The sequence below is a fragment of the Polyodon spathula genome, chromosome 43, assembly GCF_017654505.1.
Source record: "Polyodon spathula isolate WHYD16114869_AA chromosome 43, ASM1765450v1, whole genome shotgun sequence".
Taxonomy (NCBI): Eukaryota; Metazoa; Chordata; class Actinopteri; order Acipenseriformes; family Polyodontidae; genus Polyodon; species Polyodon spathula.
Genome location: NC_054576.1, coordinates 1,392,089 through 1,413,567, shown reverse-complemented (window position 1 = coordinate 1,413,567; position 21,479 = coordinate 1,392,089). Strand labels below are relative to the sequence as shown.

General features: G+C 42.3%; 1 protein-coding gene across 1 annotated transcript in view; it reads right to left on the bottom strand.

The window, feature by feature from the left end:
- Positions 1-3,847: 3,847 nt before the first annotated feature.
- LOC121305388 (rab GDP dissociation inhibitor alpha-like) overlaps positions 3,848-21,479 on the bottom strand; it is a 22,581-nt gene continuing 4,949 nt past the window's right edge. The window contains exons 2-11 of the mRNA XM_041237001.1: positions 18,016-18,123; positions 15,861-15,960; positions 12,034-12,168; positions 10,918-11,116; positions 10,164-10,295; positions 9,970-10,069; positions 8,791-8,962; positions 7,030-7,174; positions 6,102-6,156; positions 3,848-5,043 (exon numbers count right to left, since the gene is read on the bottom strand). Coding sequence (XP_041092935.1) covers positions 4,891-5,043; positions 6,102-6,156; positions 7,030-7,174; positions 8,791-8,962; positions 9,970-10,069; positions 10,164-10,295; positions 10,918-11,116; positions 12,034-12,168; positions 15,861-15,960; positions 18,016-18,123 — 1,299 coding nt within the window. The 3' untranslated portion in view covers positions 3,848-4,890. The remainder of the gene's footprint in view (positions 5,044-6,101; positions 6,157-7,029; positions 7,175-8,790; positions 8,963-9,969; positions 10,070-10,163; positions 10,296-10,917; positions 11,117-12,033; positions 12,169-15,860; positions 15,961-18,015; positions 18,124-21,479) is intronic.

Here is a 21,479-nt window from a genome sequence, read left to right as displayed (position 1 = left end):
GACCCGACCTTGACAAAGTTTTGAGATCAATCAGCTGCTAGGAACCGGATGAATCTGCGGAAGGGCCTCCTCTTGTTGTGTCCTTATGTTCTGCTGTTTTATCTCTTTCTAATGACAGCAGTTGAATAGGGCACGGCAGTGAATCAGACATCCTTTCCCACATTCTGGTGCTTTTATTTATTTTTTTTACAAATGCCCTTTTATTTCGCTTGTAAATCAGAATTGGAGAGGACGTCCAACACAAACATACAGGCCCATCTCGAGGAAGAAGCATTTACAGCTGTCTGCGAATAAGAATTGTTTGAAATAAAGCGTGAACCACTGTACTGTACCTTTTGAACTCTGTGGAAATATACCACAAGGGAAAACTGCTGTTAACAGCTCTTTAAACAGCTTTGTAATATGAGCTGTTCATGTGGATTATATACCACTAGCTGTTATGTAACATATATCCTGTAGATGGCAGTGGTGTGTATATGAGTATGGTGGTGTAACCATTGGAAACGGCACGGGTAAAATACACATGAACGAGAAATTCTGGTTGGATTAGATATTGTGTCCACAAGGCAAGATCCAGGACACGCTGAGAATAAATCCATAACAAAGAGATGCTCAACAGTGGTACATTCAGAAATACTAAATAAAACATTTAGTCTGAAAGTCTTTCTCAACGTTTGTGTTGAAATAAGTTTTTTCCAGAATTTTTTTTGGAACATAAAGGTTTATAATCGGTCTAAACTTTGAATTATTAAAAAGCACCGAAACAAACCCTGCGTTTACTTCACTGTACCCATCTCTGCAGGTTTTCTTACTATAGGTACTGCTGAGATTTCAGTCAAAATTTGGAAATAGATGATCAGCTTCAAAAGTTAGCAGATATAGCATTGACCTGTCATACAGAAGTCAGTGTCTTAATTAAGAAATGCCCCACAGAAGACTGTTAATGTCATTAAGCAGAAAGGGGCTAGAATTGAGAGACACGATGTTCACTGTTGTGGTACATAGCATTCAAGTTCCTACCTTCGGCCACACAATCTTTTATTTAGTTTGTGAAGATGACTTCACACAAAAAAAGATTATTATGTGGTTGTATTCAAAGTTTCTAAATAACACATACATCATTTTGTCACTGCTATTTCCACAAACGTGGTGTGTCTGTTTTTATTATTTTTCACAATACATTTGGTACTGTTTACATACTAGTATTCAAATGATGCCACAAGCAAGCTACTTGTAAGTCCAAATATGTTAAGACAATTGTAAGAGGTCATAAAAAAAACAAAAGCTGCCCTTTAAATTGAAGACCTGTTGTAATTTTATAAATGGACCCTACACCATAAAATAACCAGTTAAGAAATCTGACACTGTTTGAAAATGTTGTCCTTTTTAGTTCTTCTGTGACATCCTAAGAATCATAGCAGGTACAGCAATAGGAATCCCCTGTTTCCTAGCAACTAGCAACTAGGAAACAGAAGGCAAATACAGAGCTGAGAATGATTTAGTCTGTTACTAAAGCAAACAAGAGCTGCCTTAGCTTCTCGGTACAATTAAACGTTTTCATTAAAGAGCAGCTTTTTATTTTTCTTTGCAAACAAAACTTGCGACAACAAAATCGTAAGACGCACGCAAATAAAGATGACAACACCAAGGTGTGAGGGAGCAACGTTCAGGGCTGCTTCTGCTGACACAAGAGACACAAATGTGTTTGAGGAATGGCTTGGAAATCTCAACGCAATGGGATGCATGTCAGTGATAAACAGCCAGGCTTTGGAAGAGAGAGGGAAGTTAAAAGGAGGGCTCTGCAGGAATGCATGTTCTTTGCTGTGCAGTTTGAGATTTAGTTTTTCTATGAAACCGTATTCTTCCAGAACAGAGAGGCTTCTATACTGACTGTGCTGTAGCGTATAACTGTGCGAACACACTTTATAGGTTTCTAGGCTTGAAAGAAACACATTTTATAGTGGCAATCTATTTTCTATTCAAGACTTCTGGTCCCAGACTAGGTTAAAGAAAGTTCTGAGTCTTAATGCAGTGTCTTCAGGATCAAAGCCTCTTACTGACTGCCAAGCCAGTCAGTCAATAGAGGGAGCAGCTGTTTGGTTGCTGCCAGGAAAGGTGTGGGGATGATTAAATGACCCTGACAATATTTGGGATGTGAGATAAGCGCATGTAGTGAAGAGTGAGTCACAAGGCCCATCACTCAAGGCTTTGATATTGCCTTCTATCCCTGGTTTAGGCCTTTACCAAAATGTCTCATCTTGACCATTTTAGTCTTGAGCCAATACATGAAACTGCATTTACACAGAAAACAGCTTCGCCCAATAAGATAAGCGTACACGCCTCTCTGTGTGGATATACGATACACTCTTGCTTCAGAGCTGATGTCGGCTCTAACGCTGTCTTGTAGCTGGAACATGCATTCGGAATGAGTTGATTTGTGATTTCACCCATGGTAAAAATCTTATCAGCACAGTTCTTTTCTAAAATACTGACAATTCTGTCGTTGCTACAGAACCCATTTTTAACTTCCGATCCTCTGTGTTTTGCATTGGTGTTTCACAACAAAAAATGGTCAAGAAAATAAATCCTACTCTAATGTCTTTAATCAAGGGGTTTGGGATCAGAAAACCCTTTTAATCTCAGAGCTGACGCTACTGTAGTGACACTGCCACAACTGGTATTTTATTTAAGATACACAAGCTATAGAAGTTTTTTATTCACCCTATCTAATCAATGTCCGAACAAATTACTATGGTATATGCAGGACTTATTTCTGTGGCGCTGTCAGGACATTTTCTATTGAAATTTTAGTATACTTCATTCTTGTAAGGTTTTATCATGACCCACTATGATATGTAAATGAATCTTTCTTACAGTAAACTATGTAGGTTTTTCCAAGTCAATCAGCTGTAACCACTAGGCCACACTGTCTCCCTCCCTCCGTCCCATTTCCTCAACTCTAACCACTAGAGCCACACGTCTTGCTCTCTCCCAATCCCTCTATACCCATTAGGTTGATTCTCTCCCTCAGTGCCTCATTCTAATCCCTAGGCTGCATCTGTCAGTCCCTCACCTCTCATGACCAACTTTCTAACTGCCATCAGCTCTAACAACTACACTGCTCCCTCCCTTGCCCTACCCTCCACGGCTTTTTACACTTATTTATATTAAATAAATAGTCTTTTTGTTGTGAAATAACACCCTATTACACGCTACAATGTAAACACTTACGAAAATAATACTACTAATAACAATGATAGTACTTTTCTTAACAATGACAATAATAGCAATGCGAAGAGGAACCATAGAGCTGTAGCTCTCTATTACAGTAGAATATTGAAGCAGTTACATGTTATGTGAGCTCTGTTTTTTAGTGTACCTCCAGCCAGTTCTCTACAAATGTGTGTCAACAGAATTGAAACACATTTGTGAGAGAGATGCAGAATTGGAGAGAGAAGGAGAGTTGGGTGCGAGACAAAGTTGTGAGGGAGACGTAGAGTTGGGAGAGAGACGTAGAGTTGGGAAAGAAACGTGGAGTTGTGAGACGCAGAGTTGGGAGAGAAGAGTTGGAACAGAGACGTAGAGTTGGGAGACATGTTGTGAGAGATGCAGAGTTGGGAGACAGAAGAGTTGGAAGAGACGGGGAGTTGGGAGACATGTTGTGAGAGATGCAGAGTTGGGAGAGAGAAGAGTTGGAAGAGACGTGGAGTTGGAAGAGATGCAGAGTTGGGAAAGAGAAGGAGAGTTGGGAGACAGACGTGGAGTTGGGAGAGAGAAGAGTTGGAAGAGACGTGGAGTTGGAAGAGATGCAGAGTTGGGAGAGAGACGTGGAGTTGGGAGAGAGAAGAGTTGGAAGAGACGTGGAGTTGGAAAAGATGCAGAGTTGGGAGAGAGACGTGGAGTTGGGAGAGAGAAGAGTTGGAAGAGACGTGGAGTTGGAAGAGATGCAGAGTTGGGAGAGAGAAGGAAAGTTGGGAAAGAGACGTAGAATTGTGAGAGACGCAGAGTTGGGAGAGAGAAGAGTTGGAAGAGAGAAGGAGACGTAGAGTTGACACCCGTCCTGGTTTTTCCTGGAATGTATTTAACGCAAGGCTTTTTGGAAGTGCTGCTTTTCAATGACTGCTGTGGGTCAGTACTGAAAATAATACACAGATGCCTCTAATCAAGCTAAGAGCACACATAAAAACAGACCCATGTTAATGTATTTCACGTTTTATGTATATATATATATATATATATGTGTGTGTGTTGTGGTTTAAACATTTACAATGCTTTGTCATTGACATTATGACACTAAGTGTAGTTTCTGTTAATAGTTTCTAATAGTTTCTAATGCAGAAGTGATTGTATGTGTCTAATTTGAATCTGGGTTTTGTGGATGTGAGTGTTTTAGTTCCTCAGTAGTAGCCAGGGCTGAATTTGCAGCGTTCAGGCAATTCTGAAAGGTGATTTTTAACCTGGTCCAAAATAGTAAACAAATGTTCTAAACTGTATATTAAAGGAAATTGCTAATATAGATTATAACATTTAATGGCATGGCAGGTATTATATTTTAAATTGTTCAATTTTCAACGCGGCGGTATGCTGAAAGTTGAAATACAAAGTGACAATAAATTCAATGGCAAACATTTCTCCTAGAAGTCTTTTTCCATATAGAAATGTTTGTCACTGATTGTACTAAGTTTCTTTTAATGTTTCTATATTCAGAACGACTGAGTATGTGTAGCTGAGGGGTGACAGGTGTCAGGTTTCTATAGATGGGCTAATGCTAAGAGCAAACAATCCAGCAGACAAGTGTCTGTCCAGGTAAGAAAGTGCCAGCTCTACTAGTGGAATGGAGTCGGGGGTGTGTTTGAAATGACATCATCGTTGGGGTGGGCAGTCCCCTCTCTATTGCTCATCCTCCCCGAAGACGTCGTTCTGTTTGCGCTTCATGTTCTCAAAGTCGAAGTCACTTCCTGTCATTCTCTTGTAGATGTCTTTGATGTCGTTGCAGGTGGTCTCGAAATGAGTGGTGGCATCATAGGAGCGAGACGAGAAGATCTGAGGAAGAGCGGCAGTACTGAACGATCTACCCACCAGGGAAATGAGTTCCCACAGTGCAAGCATGGCAAAGCATAATACAGCTCAGTGCAAGCATAGCAAAGCATAGTACAGCTCAGTGAAAGCATGGCAAAGCATAGCTATTCACTGTAAAGCCCAGTCAAGAGTATTAAACCTGCTGTTAATGTGAAATGTGTAGTACACCGTGCGAAAGCCAGAAAATGTTGGTGAAAATGTACAAAGATAAACTTTTATAAGATAATATGCAATCAAGAGCCACTATTACCCCTTGTGTGGCTGGCTGCTGTTCGGCAGCATCGTTATTCGATTCGTAGTCCTGTCCCCTATTCCCCTGTGTGGCTGGCTGCTGTTCGGCAGCATCGTTATTCGATTCGTAGTCCTGTCCCCTATTCCCCTGTGTGGCTGGCTGCTGTTCGGTAGCATCGTTATTCGATTCGTAGTCCTGTCCCCTATTCCCCTGTGTGGCTGGCTGCTGTTCGGCAGCATCGTTATTCGATTCGTAGTCCTGTCCCCTATTCCCCTGTGTGGCTGGCTGCTGTTCGGCAGCATCGTTATTCGATTCGTAGTCCTGTCCCCTATTCCCCTGTGTGGCTGGCTGCTGTTCGGTAGCATCGTTATTCGATTCGTAGCCCTGTCCCCTATTCCCCTGCTGTTCGGCAGCATCGTTATTCGATTCGTAGTCCTGTCCCCTATTCCCCTGTGTGGCTGGCTGCTGTTCGGCAGCATCGTTATTCGATTCGTAGTCCTGTCCCCTATTCCCCTGTGTGGCTGGCAGCATCGTTATTCGATTCGTAGTCCTGTCCCCTATTCCCCTGTGTGGCTGGCTGCTGTTCCTCTTCTACTTGTATTAGTTTTGCAATGAGAAATGTGAGAAACAAATAGAAATCTCTTTCCACCCTGCACTGTGGCATGGGTTTTGAGAAGCAGACAAAAAAAAAAAAGATATACAAAGTTACTGTTTTCATCCTCCTGATAGAAATAGCAGACAGTAGGAACAGATACCTTAATGACAGCTCCAAGCATGCAGAGAGACATACCTGACTCTCACTGCCGTCATCTGTGGATTCGTACAGGTCACTGATGGCCACAAACCTGTCAAACACACACCCAATACTGTTTCATTCAGATTCTTTTACACATATCCACATGCACTAAAATATACTCAATACATACAGGCAGACTAAACTGCGGGCAGAACTGTCTTGAGTGTTTTAAGATATAAAACAGAAATGAACAAACGTATTTGGCACATACATTATAGACATTTTGTGTTGTAGTTCAAACTCTATCCCCAACCCTAACCCCCTAACCTCCTATCCCTAACCCTAACCCAAATCCTAACCCAAGTATAACCAATGCACCAATGTTCATGTGTTTACTGTTCACACTGAAAATGTGCGTCTCCTGACAGTAGAGCGGATAACAGAGATTACAGTTCAAATGATGATACAACATGAACATGGCTTCTTGAAGGATCCCAGGGTGTCGGCTTCAACAACATTACTGGGGAGCTGGTTCCAGACTCCCACAATTCCCTGTGTAAAAAAGCGTGCACTGGTAGTGCCTTGACATCACTCTTTTGTCTGTGCGACAACGTTTTGTTTCCTGAACATCTGGCTGCACTAGCAACTACTTGGAGCCATAGGTGAGAGTTGGGGTGAGTAATGAGAACCAGTATAGGTAGACTATGAAGCTGTGGATGGAGCTCAAGGAGGTTAAGTATACTACAAACGACATTGATCATGCCATGCAACAACACTTACTTGACATTACTGCATTTTATATGATATAAAGGAACACTGGAGGCATGTTAGTTATCCACTCTACTGTGATTGCAAGGAGACAAACTGGAGGTATTGTATCGAGACTGTTCCAGAAGGGTTAATGACAGTATTCATTTTCAGTGCGATGCAGTGCTGCTCCCCCTAATGCAGACGGGGTCAGTAGCTGAGTGAGTGTACTGACTTCTGGTCGATGGGCTCCAGTAGCTCCAGGGCTGGCTCAATCTCTTTCTCCGGCTCGCTGGTCTCCACTGTGGTGCTCACAATGGCAATGTACTTCCCCTGGGCTGCCACGTTGTGAGCATACGAGATCATACATACATAGATATCTAAACAGGGAGGAGAGGGGGATTAGAGATCATACATACATAGATATTGTGGGGCAGTGAGAGCTAATAAGTATGTCAGTCTGAGGCTGACAAGATCTATGTTCCCCTGTTAACATAAAAAAACTTGTAGTTCCTTATAGGCGTCATGGCTGAAGTGGCTGGGGAAACTACATTTCCCAGAAGCCTTTAGGGCTAGTGGTAATTAGCCAAAAAAGGAAAACACACCTGTCTAATTGGGTAGATAGGGTGTTAATTGACTGAGTGTTTGCAATTATCTGTCCTATATAAACTGTCCTTTTGTTCTTAGGGATGAAAGGGGATGTGGAGACTGTAAGTATGGAGGGATTAAATTGATAAACTGGATTTGAAACAGGAAAACAGCTTAGCTATCCTGTGTGAGTTAGGGACTTCAATATAGTGAAGTTAGTATCTTCAAGTGAAGATAGGATTTTGGTTTGTTCTGTTTGTAAACGGGTTTATAGTATTTTGATTCAACTATTTACTTTGTTGATGTCTTTTCTTTTGTGAGAATAAGTGCGCCAAGGCGCTGAACGATAACTCTGTCTGTGGGTGTTTGCTGTCTCTGCCGCTAGTCAGTCTTGGCTACCCTACAATATCTAAACAGGGAGGAGAGGGATTAGAGATCATACAGAGATATCTAAACAGGGTTGAATGGAGGGATTATTAGGAGGGGTTTACACGTGGTTTTTTATATAGTGCGAACCGTGTGTTCCAGCCACAGTGATGCAGCATTTTACGGCAGTATTTGCAGCACAACTGAGGTACGATTTGTTTAACCAGCCACACTGTGTAGTTTGCACGCTAGAGGGTGCGACGTAGCTGTCTAACTGAAAGTCATAACTGAAATCTGCCTGTTCTCCAGCAGGTGTCATGTTACAGTGAAAAACTAGCGCAGTGGCTCCCATCCCTGGTCCTGGGGGCCCCATGTGCCTTATGGTTTTCATAGCAACTGAGCTCTCAATTAACTAAACCCTTAACTGAACTAATAATTTGTTTAATTAGACCCTTTTCTTCTCAGCTCCTAAAAAAGCTGCAGATTTTAAGTGACTACTCCACCCAGCTCCTAGTTCAGGCCCTGGTATTGTCCCGCCTTGACTATTGTAACTCCCTTCTGGCCGGTCTTCCTGCTTCTTCTCTGTCTGCTCCAGCTCATTCAAAACTCTGCTGCTCGCCTTGTCTTTTCCCTTCCTTGTTTCTCCCACGCTACACTACTCTCTGCACTGGCTCCCTATCACTGCTCGCATCCAATTCAAAACTCTTGTACTCACCTATCGCTGTCTTATTCTTTTTGCTACTCCTATCTCCAGATTATCGTTTCTCATTACACCCCCTTTCGCCCCCTTCAGCCACTGGCAGATTAGCTGTACCCCCTTCTGCTCCCCCGTTTCCAGAGCCCGCTCCTTCTCCAGCCTTGATCCGGATCAGTACCATCGCTGAACCAGCTCGTGATGCGGTTCCGAGACGGCATAAACTATGACGGCTCTGTGACGGTATAGGCAGTTCACACAGCATGCAGCATTCTGAGCTGTCATAACCAGTCCGTGTGAAAGGGGTACAAGATACTCAACTCCACTGATTCGCTATGTGGCACATACCTGACTTGCGGTTGACCTGGTTCTGCGGGATGATAATCTGGCAGGAGTTGGCCTCGCTGGTGTTCTTGATGGGGTGGCTCAGCACACAGATCACCCGGATCACCTGACCTACCTTCCGCACGCGCTCCTGCAAGTAGCTGGGGTCGCAGATCAGCTGTTTACAGCGCGCCACCTGTGACAGAAGGAGACAGGGCTTAGCAACGCGACTCCAGTCCTGTTTACACTGTGCCCCACCTGTGACAGAAGGAGACAGGGCTTAGCAACGCGACTCCAGTCCTGTTTACACTGTGCCCCGCCTGTGACAGAGGGAGACGGGGCTTAGCAACGCGACTCCAGTCCTGTTTACACTGTGCCCCACCTGTGACAGAGGGAGACGGGGCTTAGCAACGCGATTCCACTGCTGTTTCTATTGAATAATGATTTCAATTGTCACTTTGCTAGGGTGCCCCGCCCCTGTGTGTAGTTTGTTATATGCTGTATGTGGTGTGTTATTATTGATGTATATATATTGGGCTATGTAGCGCGAGTGTTGTAATATGTATTTAGGCATGGGGGTTGCACAAATCAGTTCACGTGCTCAGATTCAAGTGAATAATTAATTAGTATTTGAATCTCGACACAACTATATGTACACAGAGGCATGGGTCATTCACTCTGGGTTGGGGGTTCAGGGCGAAAGAACGGCAGAGAGAAAGAGAGTAAATTTAATAGTAAAAACAATGGCTACCCGTGCTGGAGGACCAGCACGATACTCGTTTGTTTGTTTCGTCCACCGTTTGTCAGCGTCTCTTCGTTTGGCCAACGTGCCCTTTATTTTGTCAGTGTTTTCCGTTTGTTCAGACCTTTTTGTTTATTTAATTGAAGTACCGCAGTGCATTCACTACCCCAGTCTGCCGTGGATTCCTTTGCAGTGCTGTGTGTTTGCTCCGTGTTTGCTCCGGTCTGACGTCATTACTCGAGCCAGCTTACTGTAGTCACTTATTCACGCTGCTGCTGTCTGCCTGGCTCGTACTGGCTGATTATTGCTGTTGCTTTGGAGCGCATCATAAAAAACAAAGGAACCCTACAACATGTGAAAGTTCTTCCTCCGAGTCTGTGATTGAGATTTGGGTTTGCGTGTAGTGGCTCTGCTTTTGGATTAAGGAAGGGATCATGGGTAGCGTGCTAGTTCAGGGTTACCTCTCCCTCTGACTTGACTCCGACGACATGACCGTTCTCTGTAACGATCTCCTCCACAGGTTTGTTCAGCATGTATGTCCCTCCATAAATTGCGCTTAATCTGAAACGCACATACGCACGCGTAGGTCAGGTTACACTGCGTCTCCAGTAAACCCTGCAGAGGTGATTCTGAATAAACCCCTTCACTTTCTTACCTGGCAAATCCCTGAGGCAGCTCCCCCAGCCCGTACAGAGGGTACAGGTAGGGGCTTTTGCCATAGCGTGCCAGGGACTCGCTATACAGCTTGATGCGGTTAATAGTCTCCAGGCAAGGCTGGTCCAGATAGCTGTGATTGAGAAAGAGGAAAAGTGTTCATCATGGGTTCTCCCTCAGCTCTAACCACTAGACTAGAGCCACACTGCTTCCCTCCCTCCCAGTCCCTCAGCTCTAACCACTAGACTAGAGCTACACTGCTTCCCTCCCTCCCAGTCCCTCAGCTCTGACCACTAGACTAGAGCTACACTGCTTCCCTCCCTCCCAGTCCCTCAGCTCTGACCACTAGACTAGAGCCACACTGCTTCCCTCCCTCCCAGTCCCTCAGCTCTAACCACTAGACCTGGTCACACTGCTTCCCTCCCTCCCAGTCCCTCAGCTCTAACCACTAGACCTGGTCACACTGCTTCCCTCCCTCCCAGTCCCTCAGCTCTAACCCCAGCTACTAATCTGAATACAACATATATACATATGTGTGCAGGTTGCACTGTATGTAATTACTTCTGATAGAAGAAGCATTCAAACATAAATACATCCTTAAAAAACTGAGGATTGTTCATTTTTTTCAATAAATTTGTGGTCTGTATGTACCTAAGGGATCCATGTTACGAAGTCTGCATTGCTTACTCTGTGGTCTACTTACTTGAATATTGTCAGAGGGAGACATATTGAGAGAGGTCACTAGTTCCACTCACTCATCTGTTCTGTAAAGCGCCAGCGCATGGCCAGTGAAATCAATCACATCCTGACCCAGGTCAAACTTCTTGTAAACATCCCTCATGGTGGTCAGCTTGGGGTCCACTCCCTCATAAGTCTTGGGGTCGCTCTCGTCGAAATTGGCCACGAACACCAGGAACTTCCTGAACCTGCGTTTCTCAAACATTCCCATCAAATCTGGAGGTCAGAAAATAAGAGGTCAGAGGAGCGGTATACAGCTGCAGATCTCTGAGTTAAACTCACCTCCATCTCGGAGTTCATCACAGTCAGTAAGATAGCTAAGCTGACTGTTAACACACTGTACACAATTTATTCACATGATTTGATCAGCCAGTTCCTACACATGGCTTGCGTCACAGGACTAGAACAGAACAGCATACTGTATTCATTAAGAATGCTGTGCGTTTTGAAAAGGTTTAGAACAGTGTCACCACTAAGTTGATGGAAGACATCTGACCATCGCTGGCAATCGTAGGGATGGAATTATACATGATTATCGTGATTAATTATTTATTGTACTGCAAAATGATTAGCTATAATTATAATCTTATCAGTAAACCTTTCATCTGAAGCTTCAAATGCTCAGAGCCACTGCTCCCAGGATGTTTTGTCCTCCCTGCAATTTGCAACATTTGTGAAATAATAATCTTTATATAGTGCCTTTCATAGTGGAGCACCATCACAAAGCACTTTACAAGATACGAGACTAGGGTACCTGAACGATGCATCAGCTGCAGAGTCACTTACAACAGCGTCTCACCCCAAAGACGCAGCACAAGGAGGCTCAGTGACTTGCTCAGGGTCACAAGGGGAGTCAGTAGCTGAGCTGGGATTTGAACCAGGGACCTCCTAGTTACAAGCTACTTTAACCACTGGGCCACACAGCCTCCTCAGGGAAGTTGTGGGAGGGAACAGCGGTATGGCTTTATTTTAAAAAGCCATTAAGCAAAGAGCAGAGTGAGAAAAGAAAAGAAAAAAAGTCGTATGATAGAGAGAACTATTAGGGAGAAAGTCGCAATTATAATGGGAGTTTAAAAAAAAAAGTCATCATTTTTGGCTACTAATGGTCCAGCCTCACTGTGCAGCGCACTTACTGGAGGCCAGCGCCTCTGTCTCAGTGGACGGCACTTTGTAGATCTTCCCTCCCTTGTAGACGAAGCTCCCTTCCACCACCTTGAAGTCGAGGTACCGGGTCACCTCTGTGTACAGCAGCATCTTCACCAGCTGGCCTGTGACGTCACAGAGGCAAAGACAAACACAGGTGAGATGCAAAGGGCTGGACTGACCACCGGCAATGAAATATTTACACCTTCACCTTCCACAGGGTATATTAGCAGAAATGAACGTGTTGCTTTTTCACATTCCTAGTTTTTCCTTTGTGTATCTTATCATATATTATGTAGGCCCATTTAAGGTCAGTTTTTTATTTTTTACGTGTGTGCTTTCTTTAGACAATGTCGTGTTTTAACCCTTAGCGGTCCATTTATTCAGCGCCTGTCCGGCGCGTCTGGTCCGATTTCATTTCACAGGCGCTGTTTATTTTACACACGCTGTTTAAATTTTTCAGACTAAAACAGGTTTAAAAGGCCCTGCACAGCAAAAGGACATCCGTACTGCATCTCCAGCCAAGCCCTATTCCCTGGAAGCCTAATTCCGTTTCTACACAACAAGTATAGTTCTTACTAGAGATGCAATCAGCAGCCTAATTTCTTATTCGATTATCGTACATCAACGATAATCAATGCATTGACTTTTTTTTTTTAAATAAAGAACAAACATTAGTTTAACAGAAGACCCAATAACTAAACACCCTGTTGTGCATAATAGTTAAACAGGCACAACTTGCATTCAAATTAGAACACTTATTAAAAAAGAAATTGAGGGTTACATTTTAAACATCAATATTAAAATGAAAGACAAACTATCGTGTTTTATTCAAGCACATCATATCAAACAGGTATACATACATATAAAACTGTAATAATGAATGTATTTTGTAATTTAAAACAAAAGTAACATGTTTTCTGTGTGTGTGTGTGACTCTGTGCAGCACTGAATCCAGTCTGAGCTGCTGCAGCCTGCTGCTTTGCAGTTTTCTGATCGAAATGTGATCTAATAATGGAAAATACTATCTGAACTATGGTTGTTCATTACTGTTAACATTTTATGTCCAAAAGCAACATTTGAATTAATCTCACAAATCCTGGCTAATTTAACTATCGTACTAAATTCAGCTTCTTTTTATAAAATATTACCAATCCAAATACAACATGCTGAAATGAAGCTAAATTGGTAGTTAATAGATTTTAAAAAAAGGACAAAAATGTTTTGCCTTCATTTTTAAATCAAGAAAAAATGAATACATTGGCTACTTCTAATTTGGCTTGTCCAACACCAATGTACAGGCCTATAGTGTGTATCCTAGCAACGCACAAATCTACCGTAGTAGCACTAAAAGAAGCACACTCTCACACACTGAAGGTTTTAAAGAAAACCAGCAAAAGGAGACTTCAAACTGGGTTCTAATTTGACACATCGACTCACCAATATGTAACCAAAGCTCTGGAAATAAGGACAGATGATCAGTAATCAATACATCGATTTAATTGTTGCACTTCTAGTTATTGCATTTCAATAGCAATTCAATAATATCAAATTCCGAGAGTCCACTGTATTGCAGATTACTGCTGCAAATCTAGTCCCTTTTCTGCTTAAGAAACTGCATGTTCGATTTTCCACTTTCCGCCTTTCTCTTTCTCTATCTCTATGCTATCCTCCAGAGTCCAATCTGCAAACCAGGCCCTTCCGTCATTCTATTCATAAATGGTTGCTTCATAGAATCTAGTTCTCAAAAAACCCTTCTTCCCATTTAATATGACATTGTATTTGTTCTGTATATTATTTCTAGTTCGATTTCTGCTTGGATCGTTAGTGTGCTGTGATTAATAGACACTAAGATTTTTTTTAGCCACTTTCTTCTATTAAACTATTACTATTTAAATGATGTAACGTGTTAAATATCCTCTTTTGAATGAAATTTTACGAAGGCTAATTTATTTGCTGATCTTGGCTTTTTTTTTTTAGTCAACAGTATTGGCTGAGACATGGATAAAGCCGTAATAAAATTAAATCATATTCCTTTTCTAATCAAATGTTGTCACTTCTAGAAAGGAATACTATTGAATCTTCCTTAATATACGCACAAACATTAGCCTGTGTTAAACGAGCAGGGAAGCTTTCAGACGCTTTCTCATTATCGCTGATTGGTATTGAGAAAATGTATCATTGACTGGTTTGGAAAAACTGCATAGACAAGGCAGGCAATGTCATCGTGCAATGAACACGTTTTTAACAGGTTCCTTTCTGTTTTAAGTGATACCTGCTGATTTAAAACGTGTTTAAAAAGGAAATTTAGAAATAAAAATATCTGGAGAAAGAAAGGGATTGACCCCACACCCATCCCCAATAAATCGAGCCCTGACATTTGCTTCTTTTGCTGAAGGAAAAACATGTTTTTATCCAGGTGTTGTTTTTCTTCAATTAAACTAATATCTGTGATAAAGCATATTTGTATATTATATATATATATATATATATATATATATATATATTATATATATATATATATATTATATATATATAATATATATATATATATATTATCACATCACACGTATGAAACAGATTAGATTCATCTTTAACGGGAGAGCTCCATTGTTTATTTTTTTTCTTAAACTTTGCAGAATAAAATATACTTCTTCTACAATACAATTAACAAAGAATTAAAAATTAGGGGTCATCAGATTAGATGGATTTACCCTGCCTCTAGCAGCTTTGTTAAAGGTCAAATGAAATGAAAAATGGTTCTTTTTGATATTGTGTTAAACTCTTTGTATCGTGATGCAGAATTCAATGTACATTTCTTTTTTAAGAAATGAAAGTGTCACCTGCAGACTTCAAACTACTGTATTTCATTATTGCTAGAAACATAAGATGCATACTTAAAGAAACACATGTTCTAAAACGTTTTTACAACATGAATTTCACAAGTGTAAAAACAACTAGTTCATAAATTGTTGTGTTAACATTCGTTGCTTAGAAGGTTACCTGTGTGGTGAACTGAAAGCGAATATAGACTTATTTCAATAGAAAATATATTTCCAACTACATTTGTCATATTTTACAGCCCTCCTATTGTTGTGGTGGGCTCTTTTGATGCACAAAGTGTTCAAACCAGGACAAACTTCAGTGCCTTGGCACGGTGATGCGACAGGACAGCTTTGATTTCCTCAGCTGTCACCTATAGCTACACACGAAGCAAAGCAGTTTGCACGAAGATATACAAATATCACGGATGAAGAGAATAGGTCCAACACAGTTTGTAGCTTATTGATCCCAGAATCTCATCAAGCTGCTTCTTGAAGGATCCCAGTGTGTCGGCTTCAACAGCATTACTGGGGAGTTGGTTCCAGACTCCCACAAGTTTCTCTGTAAAAAAGTCCCTCCTATTTTCTGTTCTGAATGCCCTTTTATCTAATCTCCACTTGTGACCCCCTGATCACTGTTTCTTTTTTCAGGTCGAAAAAGTCCCTTGGGTCGACACTGTCAATACTTTGTAGGATTCCGAGTACTTGAATCAGGTCGCCGCGTCGTCTTCTTTGTTCAAGGCTGAACAGATTCAACTCTTTTAGCTTGTCTGCATATGACATGCCTTTTAAACCTGGAATAAATTCTGCTCATTCTTTTTTGCACTCTTTCTAAGCAGCAATATCATGCATTACCATAAAAATCACATATTCATTCTGATTACCATAATGTGGCACAATAAAATTAGTGTAAATGCCTACTATTTTGCGCTATAATTAATACAATTGCACCAGTTTAGCGCACTTTTGTAAATGAGGCCCAGTTAGTGACTGACCGTTTGCCATGAGGAATTTGGGGATGAGGTCAACATTCCAGTCCCGCCCTCTGCCCATGGATTCTGGAGGACTGTCAGGAATTCCAAACCGCTTGTACAGCTGCCAGGAAGAGATGGGAGAAGAAAGAGAGTGAAGTCAGAAATGGGAGAACATGATACAGCAGATCAGCTGGGCCAGGTCTTCCTAGATTGTGATCGCGTCTCAGTATATAAACTGTTCCTCTCTTACTGTTTCCGGGAACAACTCCGAACAGTAAACAAGGTTTGAATGGTGGCACCAAATATTGATATACCCGCCAAAATTGCAACACCAGTAGCTGAAGTTTTGACAGTGAGTAGCATTACATTTCTCGTGGATGATTCATGTTTTGTGATATACATTTACTGTTTGAGTGCAGTGCCATGATTTGCAAGTAATAATTTGTGAAAGTATTTATTGTGGCTTCCTCGCCTGCTGATCAGTTTAAAAGGTGTGATATTCTTCAGTCAAAATAAGACACACCTGTTTGCTTCGTTCTTTTCGTTCACATGCCGTGTTCTTGACCAGTATAATTGTGATTGTTTTTAGGTTCACTTAGAAAAATGTAGGGCCACCAAAATCTCTAATGGACCAGCAGATTTTCTTGACTGGTGATCCAAGTGGTCGCCTCCTATCCTGGTAAACCTGCAGACTGTGAGAGGTGTTGTTCAGATCAAAGCTGTTTTGTAGAGGGCTTGTTTTAGTTTAAGTCTGTTTGACTAGAATTCAGCTCTCAAATGTGCAGTTTCAAAGGAAACATGTATTTTAATTTAAAAAAAGGATATCTGGTACTACACTAGGTTAGGGTAATAACTGTTTGCAAGCCGTGCTTTTAGATTGTCTTGCACTTCCTGGGGCATTAACCTGTCCCCACCCCATCACTGGATTCTTTCCTGTCAATGAACAATCTTTTTTTTTTTTTTTTTTTTTTTTTTTTTAAATAACAACAAGTGAACATACAGATATTAAATGCTTCTCTTTTAAGCAGTACTGCTCCTGATATGCTCATGCAGTAATTTGCATGAGACTGGTTTGCATCACAGTGATTCTGTGTTAATAATTCTGTGTTTGCTGAAGAGAACACATGGAATAGCAACGGTACTCCAAGTCAAGGTGCGATAATAACTAATCGTACTGCCACATGCACCAACTTGGAGAACAGGGCTGCTGTGTTGTTAACCTTTATCAGAAATATATGCCAAAAACATGTAAACTTTAACATAAGAACATAAGAAAAAAAAAAACATAAAGTTTACAAACGAGAGGAGGCCATTCGGCCCATCTTGCTCGTTCGGTTGTCAGTAGCTTATTGATCCCAGAATCTCATCAAGCAGCTTCTTGAAGGATCCCAGGGTGTCGGCTTCAACAACATCACTGGGGAGATGGTTCCAGACTCCCACGACTCTCTGTGAACATGCTGGAACATTTTGGAAGCAAAAAAAGCCGTTGTGAGAAGCTCTCCAGTAGACTGCTGTTCAATCACGTCTTCAATCAAGTCCTCCGTGATTCTTTTTTCTTCAAGGCTTAATAGATTCGGTTCTTTCAGCCTTGGGGTTTGTCTGGTTGCTGCTCTTTGGGCGCTCTCTAGGGCCACAATGTCCCTGTAGTGCTGTGGTGACCAGAATGCACAAAACACATAACTAATCTAGAACTCAGCTGGAACAAAAACCAGTTGGGCAGTGCTCCCCCAGGACCAGGATTGAGAACCGCTGCTCCAAACTATTCACCCCTGTTAGAAAAAGCTGAATTAAACAATGGTATGGCAGTAGTGAAAAAGGTGAGGAACTTACTGAGTCTTTAAAGCGTTACAGAACACCCTGCAGCGTTTACAAGCAACTCTGTTCTCACAACACACCAGTCATTTCAACCTGAGCAAGGCTGCGGCCAGGACACTCCTCCTGGACAACGTTCACTCTCGTTCACTTACGATGTGTGAATAAAAAGATCAAAACAATCAATATCAATGTTCAGCAAAAGTGAAGTACTGTGAAAGACTGCATGGGTTTCTGGAACACTAAAGTTTGCACACTAGTGACAACTGGTGGACGTTGAGCACATTACAGTCACAGCAAAACGAAAAAGCTGACGGTCGGGCTGCAGTTAGAGAATAAGTCCAGTCTGTCACACATCTCTTACCTCTTCAAGAGGCGTTATTGAGGAGCTCTCCCCTCCGTAGTACGGATTCCGATCCATGTGAAGAACTTTCTTGCCATTCACAGACATGATCCCAGAGAGAATACATTCCTGCCAACGACAAAAACAACTCATAGAGTTTTCACAGAACATTCATTACACATTTTAAAGGTGTCGACAATATGTTTAAAAATATATATATGTGTGTGTACGTGTAAGGACTGTTCTTGTACATAACAAAAGTATTTACAGTAAAGAACCAAAAGATATTTAACTGGCTACTGATCATGTTGCCTACATTCATATATGCTGGATTTGAACCCTTGGTTATCCCTCATCACTGGAGCAGTGCGCATCTATTCTGGGCTGTGGTGACTAAAAGCAGAAGGGGGCAGGGATATTAAGCAGGTTTGCCTGTTCTAATACAAACACATGGGTTCAGATCATTATCAACTTGGAAATGGGCTACGATAAACATTCAAAAGCAAATATGACTTAAAAATGGCAAAAATATATTAATAAAAATGTGTATATAATAAAAACTTATTATGTATTGATATTAACAGCTAATGAATGTGTAACCATTGCCACTCACAGCTTGTGTGATCTTGTGTGATCGTTTGAAGTGAAACAGACACGTTAAGCTTATGGAATGGCGGAAGCAGATACGTTTGGTTGAAGCTTAAAACAAAGCAGAAATCTTCCTTCTGACGATCCAGAATGTCAGAGGGGGAATGAAAAGCAGTAAAAGCACCGAACTGTCTGTTTCTGGCAAATACACTGGCGGGACCGAATGCTAGTGCAGTACAATCAGCATCACATATCCGAGCGCTGGCTGTATTTCTGCATGAGCCGAACCCTGCTTTTCCAGGATTGAGGGAAGTGCACATTTACAGTATAATTTGCATTTTAATTTTATCAGTGTCTTATATTGAAATTATTAATACATGTTCCTAATCACGCTGTGTTATTATTATAATCAGTAGCAGCCGTTTACAGCCCTATAGATTATATTGGAACTCCTGGAATTGATAGTCTTATTATGTACAGCTGTAAGATTATCAGCTTTATTACCTACAGATTGTGTGGGCATCTTAACTCACTTCACCACAGCGCTCACACTGGCAGTTTAATGAAAATGACGATCGGATTTCAAAATGTTAATGATGAAAACAGAAGCGTGTCAGTTGAAAATCAGGAAAATGCTGCCACTAGAGAAAAAAAAAAAAAAAAAAAAAAAGACGTTGAGTGATTTAAACGTAGTAAAACTTTTACTGAAAGCGTAACTGGAAGAAAGTGGAGAAAACGGGAAAATTCAAATACCAGTACAGCAATTCGACAACAGGACGGTCTACTGGGAAGCCAGGTACTTAACACGACACAAATGTGAAAGCTGAATTTACCACATACTTCACAAAAGCAAAAGGAAGGTTAGCGGCAAAACAAAAGCATTTAAAAAGAAAACCAGAGAAGGGAAATGGTCATATGCAGTACTTCTCAAGCTATTGTAAACAGCTACAACAAATTCTAACAAATAAAGTACAGCGAAGCGTGCAATAAAAAGCCTGTCGTTGTGTCTCGGGCCTCTGGTGACATGGATCCTCCACCCTCGGTCTCGTCGTTTATCTTGCCACCAGAGTTTATTCCTTATACCATTTACTGATATAAACAGGGAGCAGCAGCCCTACTTCTTAAGCAAGCCACCTGCCTCGTACAGACCACCTCACAAGAGGAATCTACTCCAGGTATTTTTTGGTGCCAAAGTCACACACCGTCACCTCCAGTCCGTCCTGCCGGGCAACTGGTTCATCAATCACTCAATCAGTCAATCTTTATTTTATACAGCACCTTTCACAGTGGACCACCATCACAAAGCTCTTTATAAGAAACAACATGAAAATACATACTGCTTCAAATACAGAGAAATGTTGATATGTGATATACAGTTTACTACTGTGGACTTAAAGGACCCATATTTTCCTGTCTTCTGAGTTTTCCGTGCTATTTGGCCTCTCCTTAGTCCCCCACACGTTTTCAAAAGTGCATGTATGCCATCCTGGCCCCCTTGCGGCTGCATCAGGGTGTTGACCTGTTCCCAGTTGCAGGAAGGAGAAGTGGCCCACACGGCGATCGTGACGGAGCATCTGTTGAGTCTGGGTCTCACCTTCAACGATGCCAAAAGCCAATTAATCCCAGTGCAAAGTACTCCGTTTGGACTCCCTTCCAATGCGAGCCCACCTATTAGATGACAGAGTGGCCACCATTCAGAATTGATCGACCGTACCTCTGGTGTTGTGTGTCAGAAGTTGTTGAATCTGATGGCTGCGGCTTCATCAGCCTTCCAGCTAGGATCACTCCACATGTGACCACTTCAGCCGTGGCTCAATGCCTTCCTGCTACATCCCAAACGCAACGGATATCGTCGGCTGACCGTGTTTCGCATATTCCCTGCGCTGAAGGAGCTAAGCCTCTGACAGTGTAAGGATAAGGGTGGTCCACAGCCATCAGGTGGTGACGACAGACGCATCCAACTTGAGTGCAGTCCGGGCCGGTAAAGGAGATTGAAAGTCCTGGTCGGCCATTGCACATCTCTGCAACAAATGCGCTGGGATTGCAAGCGGTTCACCTCGCTCTCCAGCATTTCCTCACGGTCCTCCCAGGGAGACATGCCCTTGTCCGGACAGATGACGATAGTGGCGTATGTCAACCACCAGGGAGAGCTTCAGTCCCCGGGGTTACATCAGATAGCCTTCAGATTATTTCATTGGGCACAACGGAACTTGCTATCCGTCCAGGGTGTTCATCTTCCCAGAGCGATGAATTGGGCGGCAGACCTCCTTTCGAGGGAGGGTCCTCGCCCATCAGAATGGCGACTCCACCCTCAGGTGGTAGAGCGCATTTGGGAATGTTTTGGGAAGGCCCGACTCACTGCCCCACTGTGGTTCTCCCTCCACTGTTGCAGCGGTCCACTTGGCGTTGACGCCCTAGCCCATAAGTGGCCCGGGATGCTCTTATACGCATTCCCATACCATTGGAGAAGGTTCTTCTGGTGGCCCCCAGATGGTCCAGGAGAATCTGGTTTTCAATCCTTTGCCAGCTACTGCAATGTCAGCCCTGGGAGATCCCAATACGCCTGGATCTCCTCAATCTGGCATTCAGAACCAGACAGACTCCAAATATGGGTCTGGCCCCTGAACAGAACCATCTGTATGCCTTAGGCCTCTCAGAAGAAGTCGTTGGTACACTGCAGAACGTTTGGGTCTCCTCCACAGGGTCGCTGTACACCTATAAATGGAGGCATTTTCAAGACTGGTGTATGAGTAGCGGTCATGCACAAAACGCTCACTCGACAAGTTTGCAATGAAAAACAGGAGGATGAACCAGGGATCGAAACATCAGGTAAGGTCGGTTACTCGTTCCGCTATTTAATTTGCATGTTTGATAACTGCATAGTAACTATACATGTC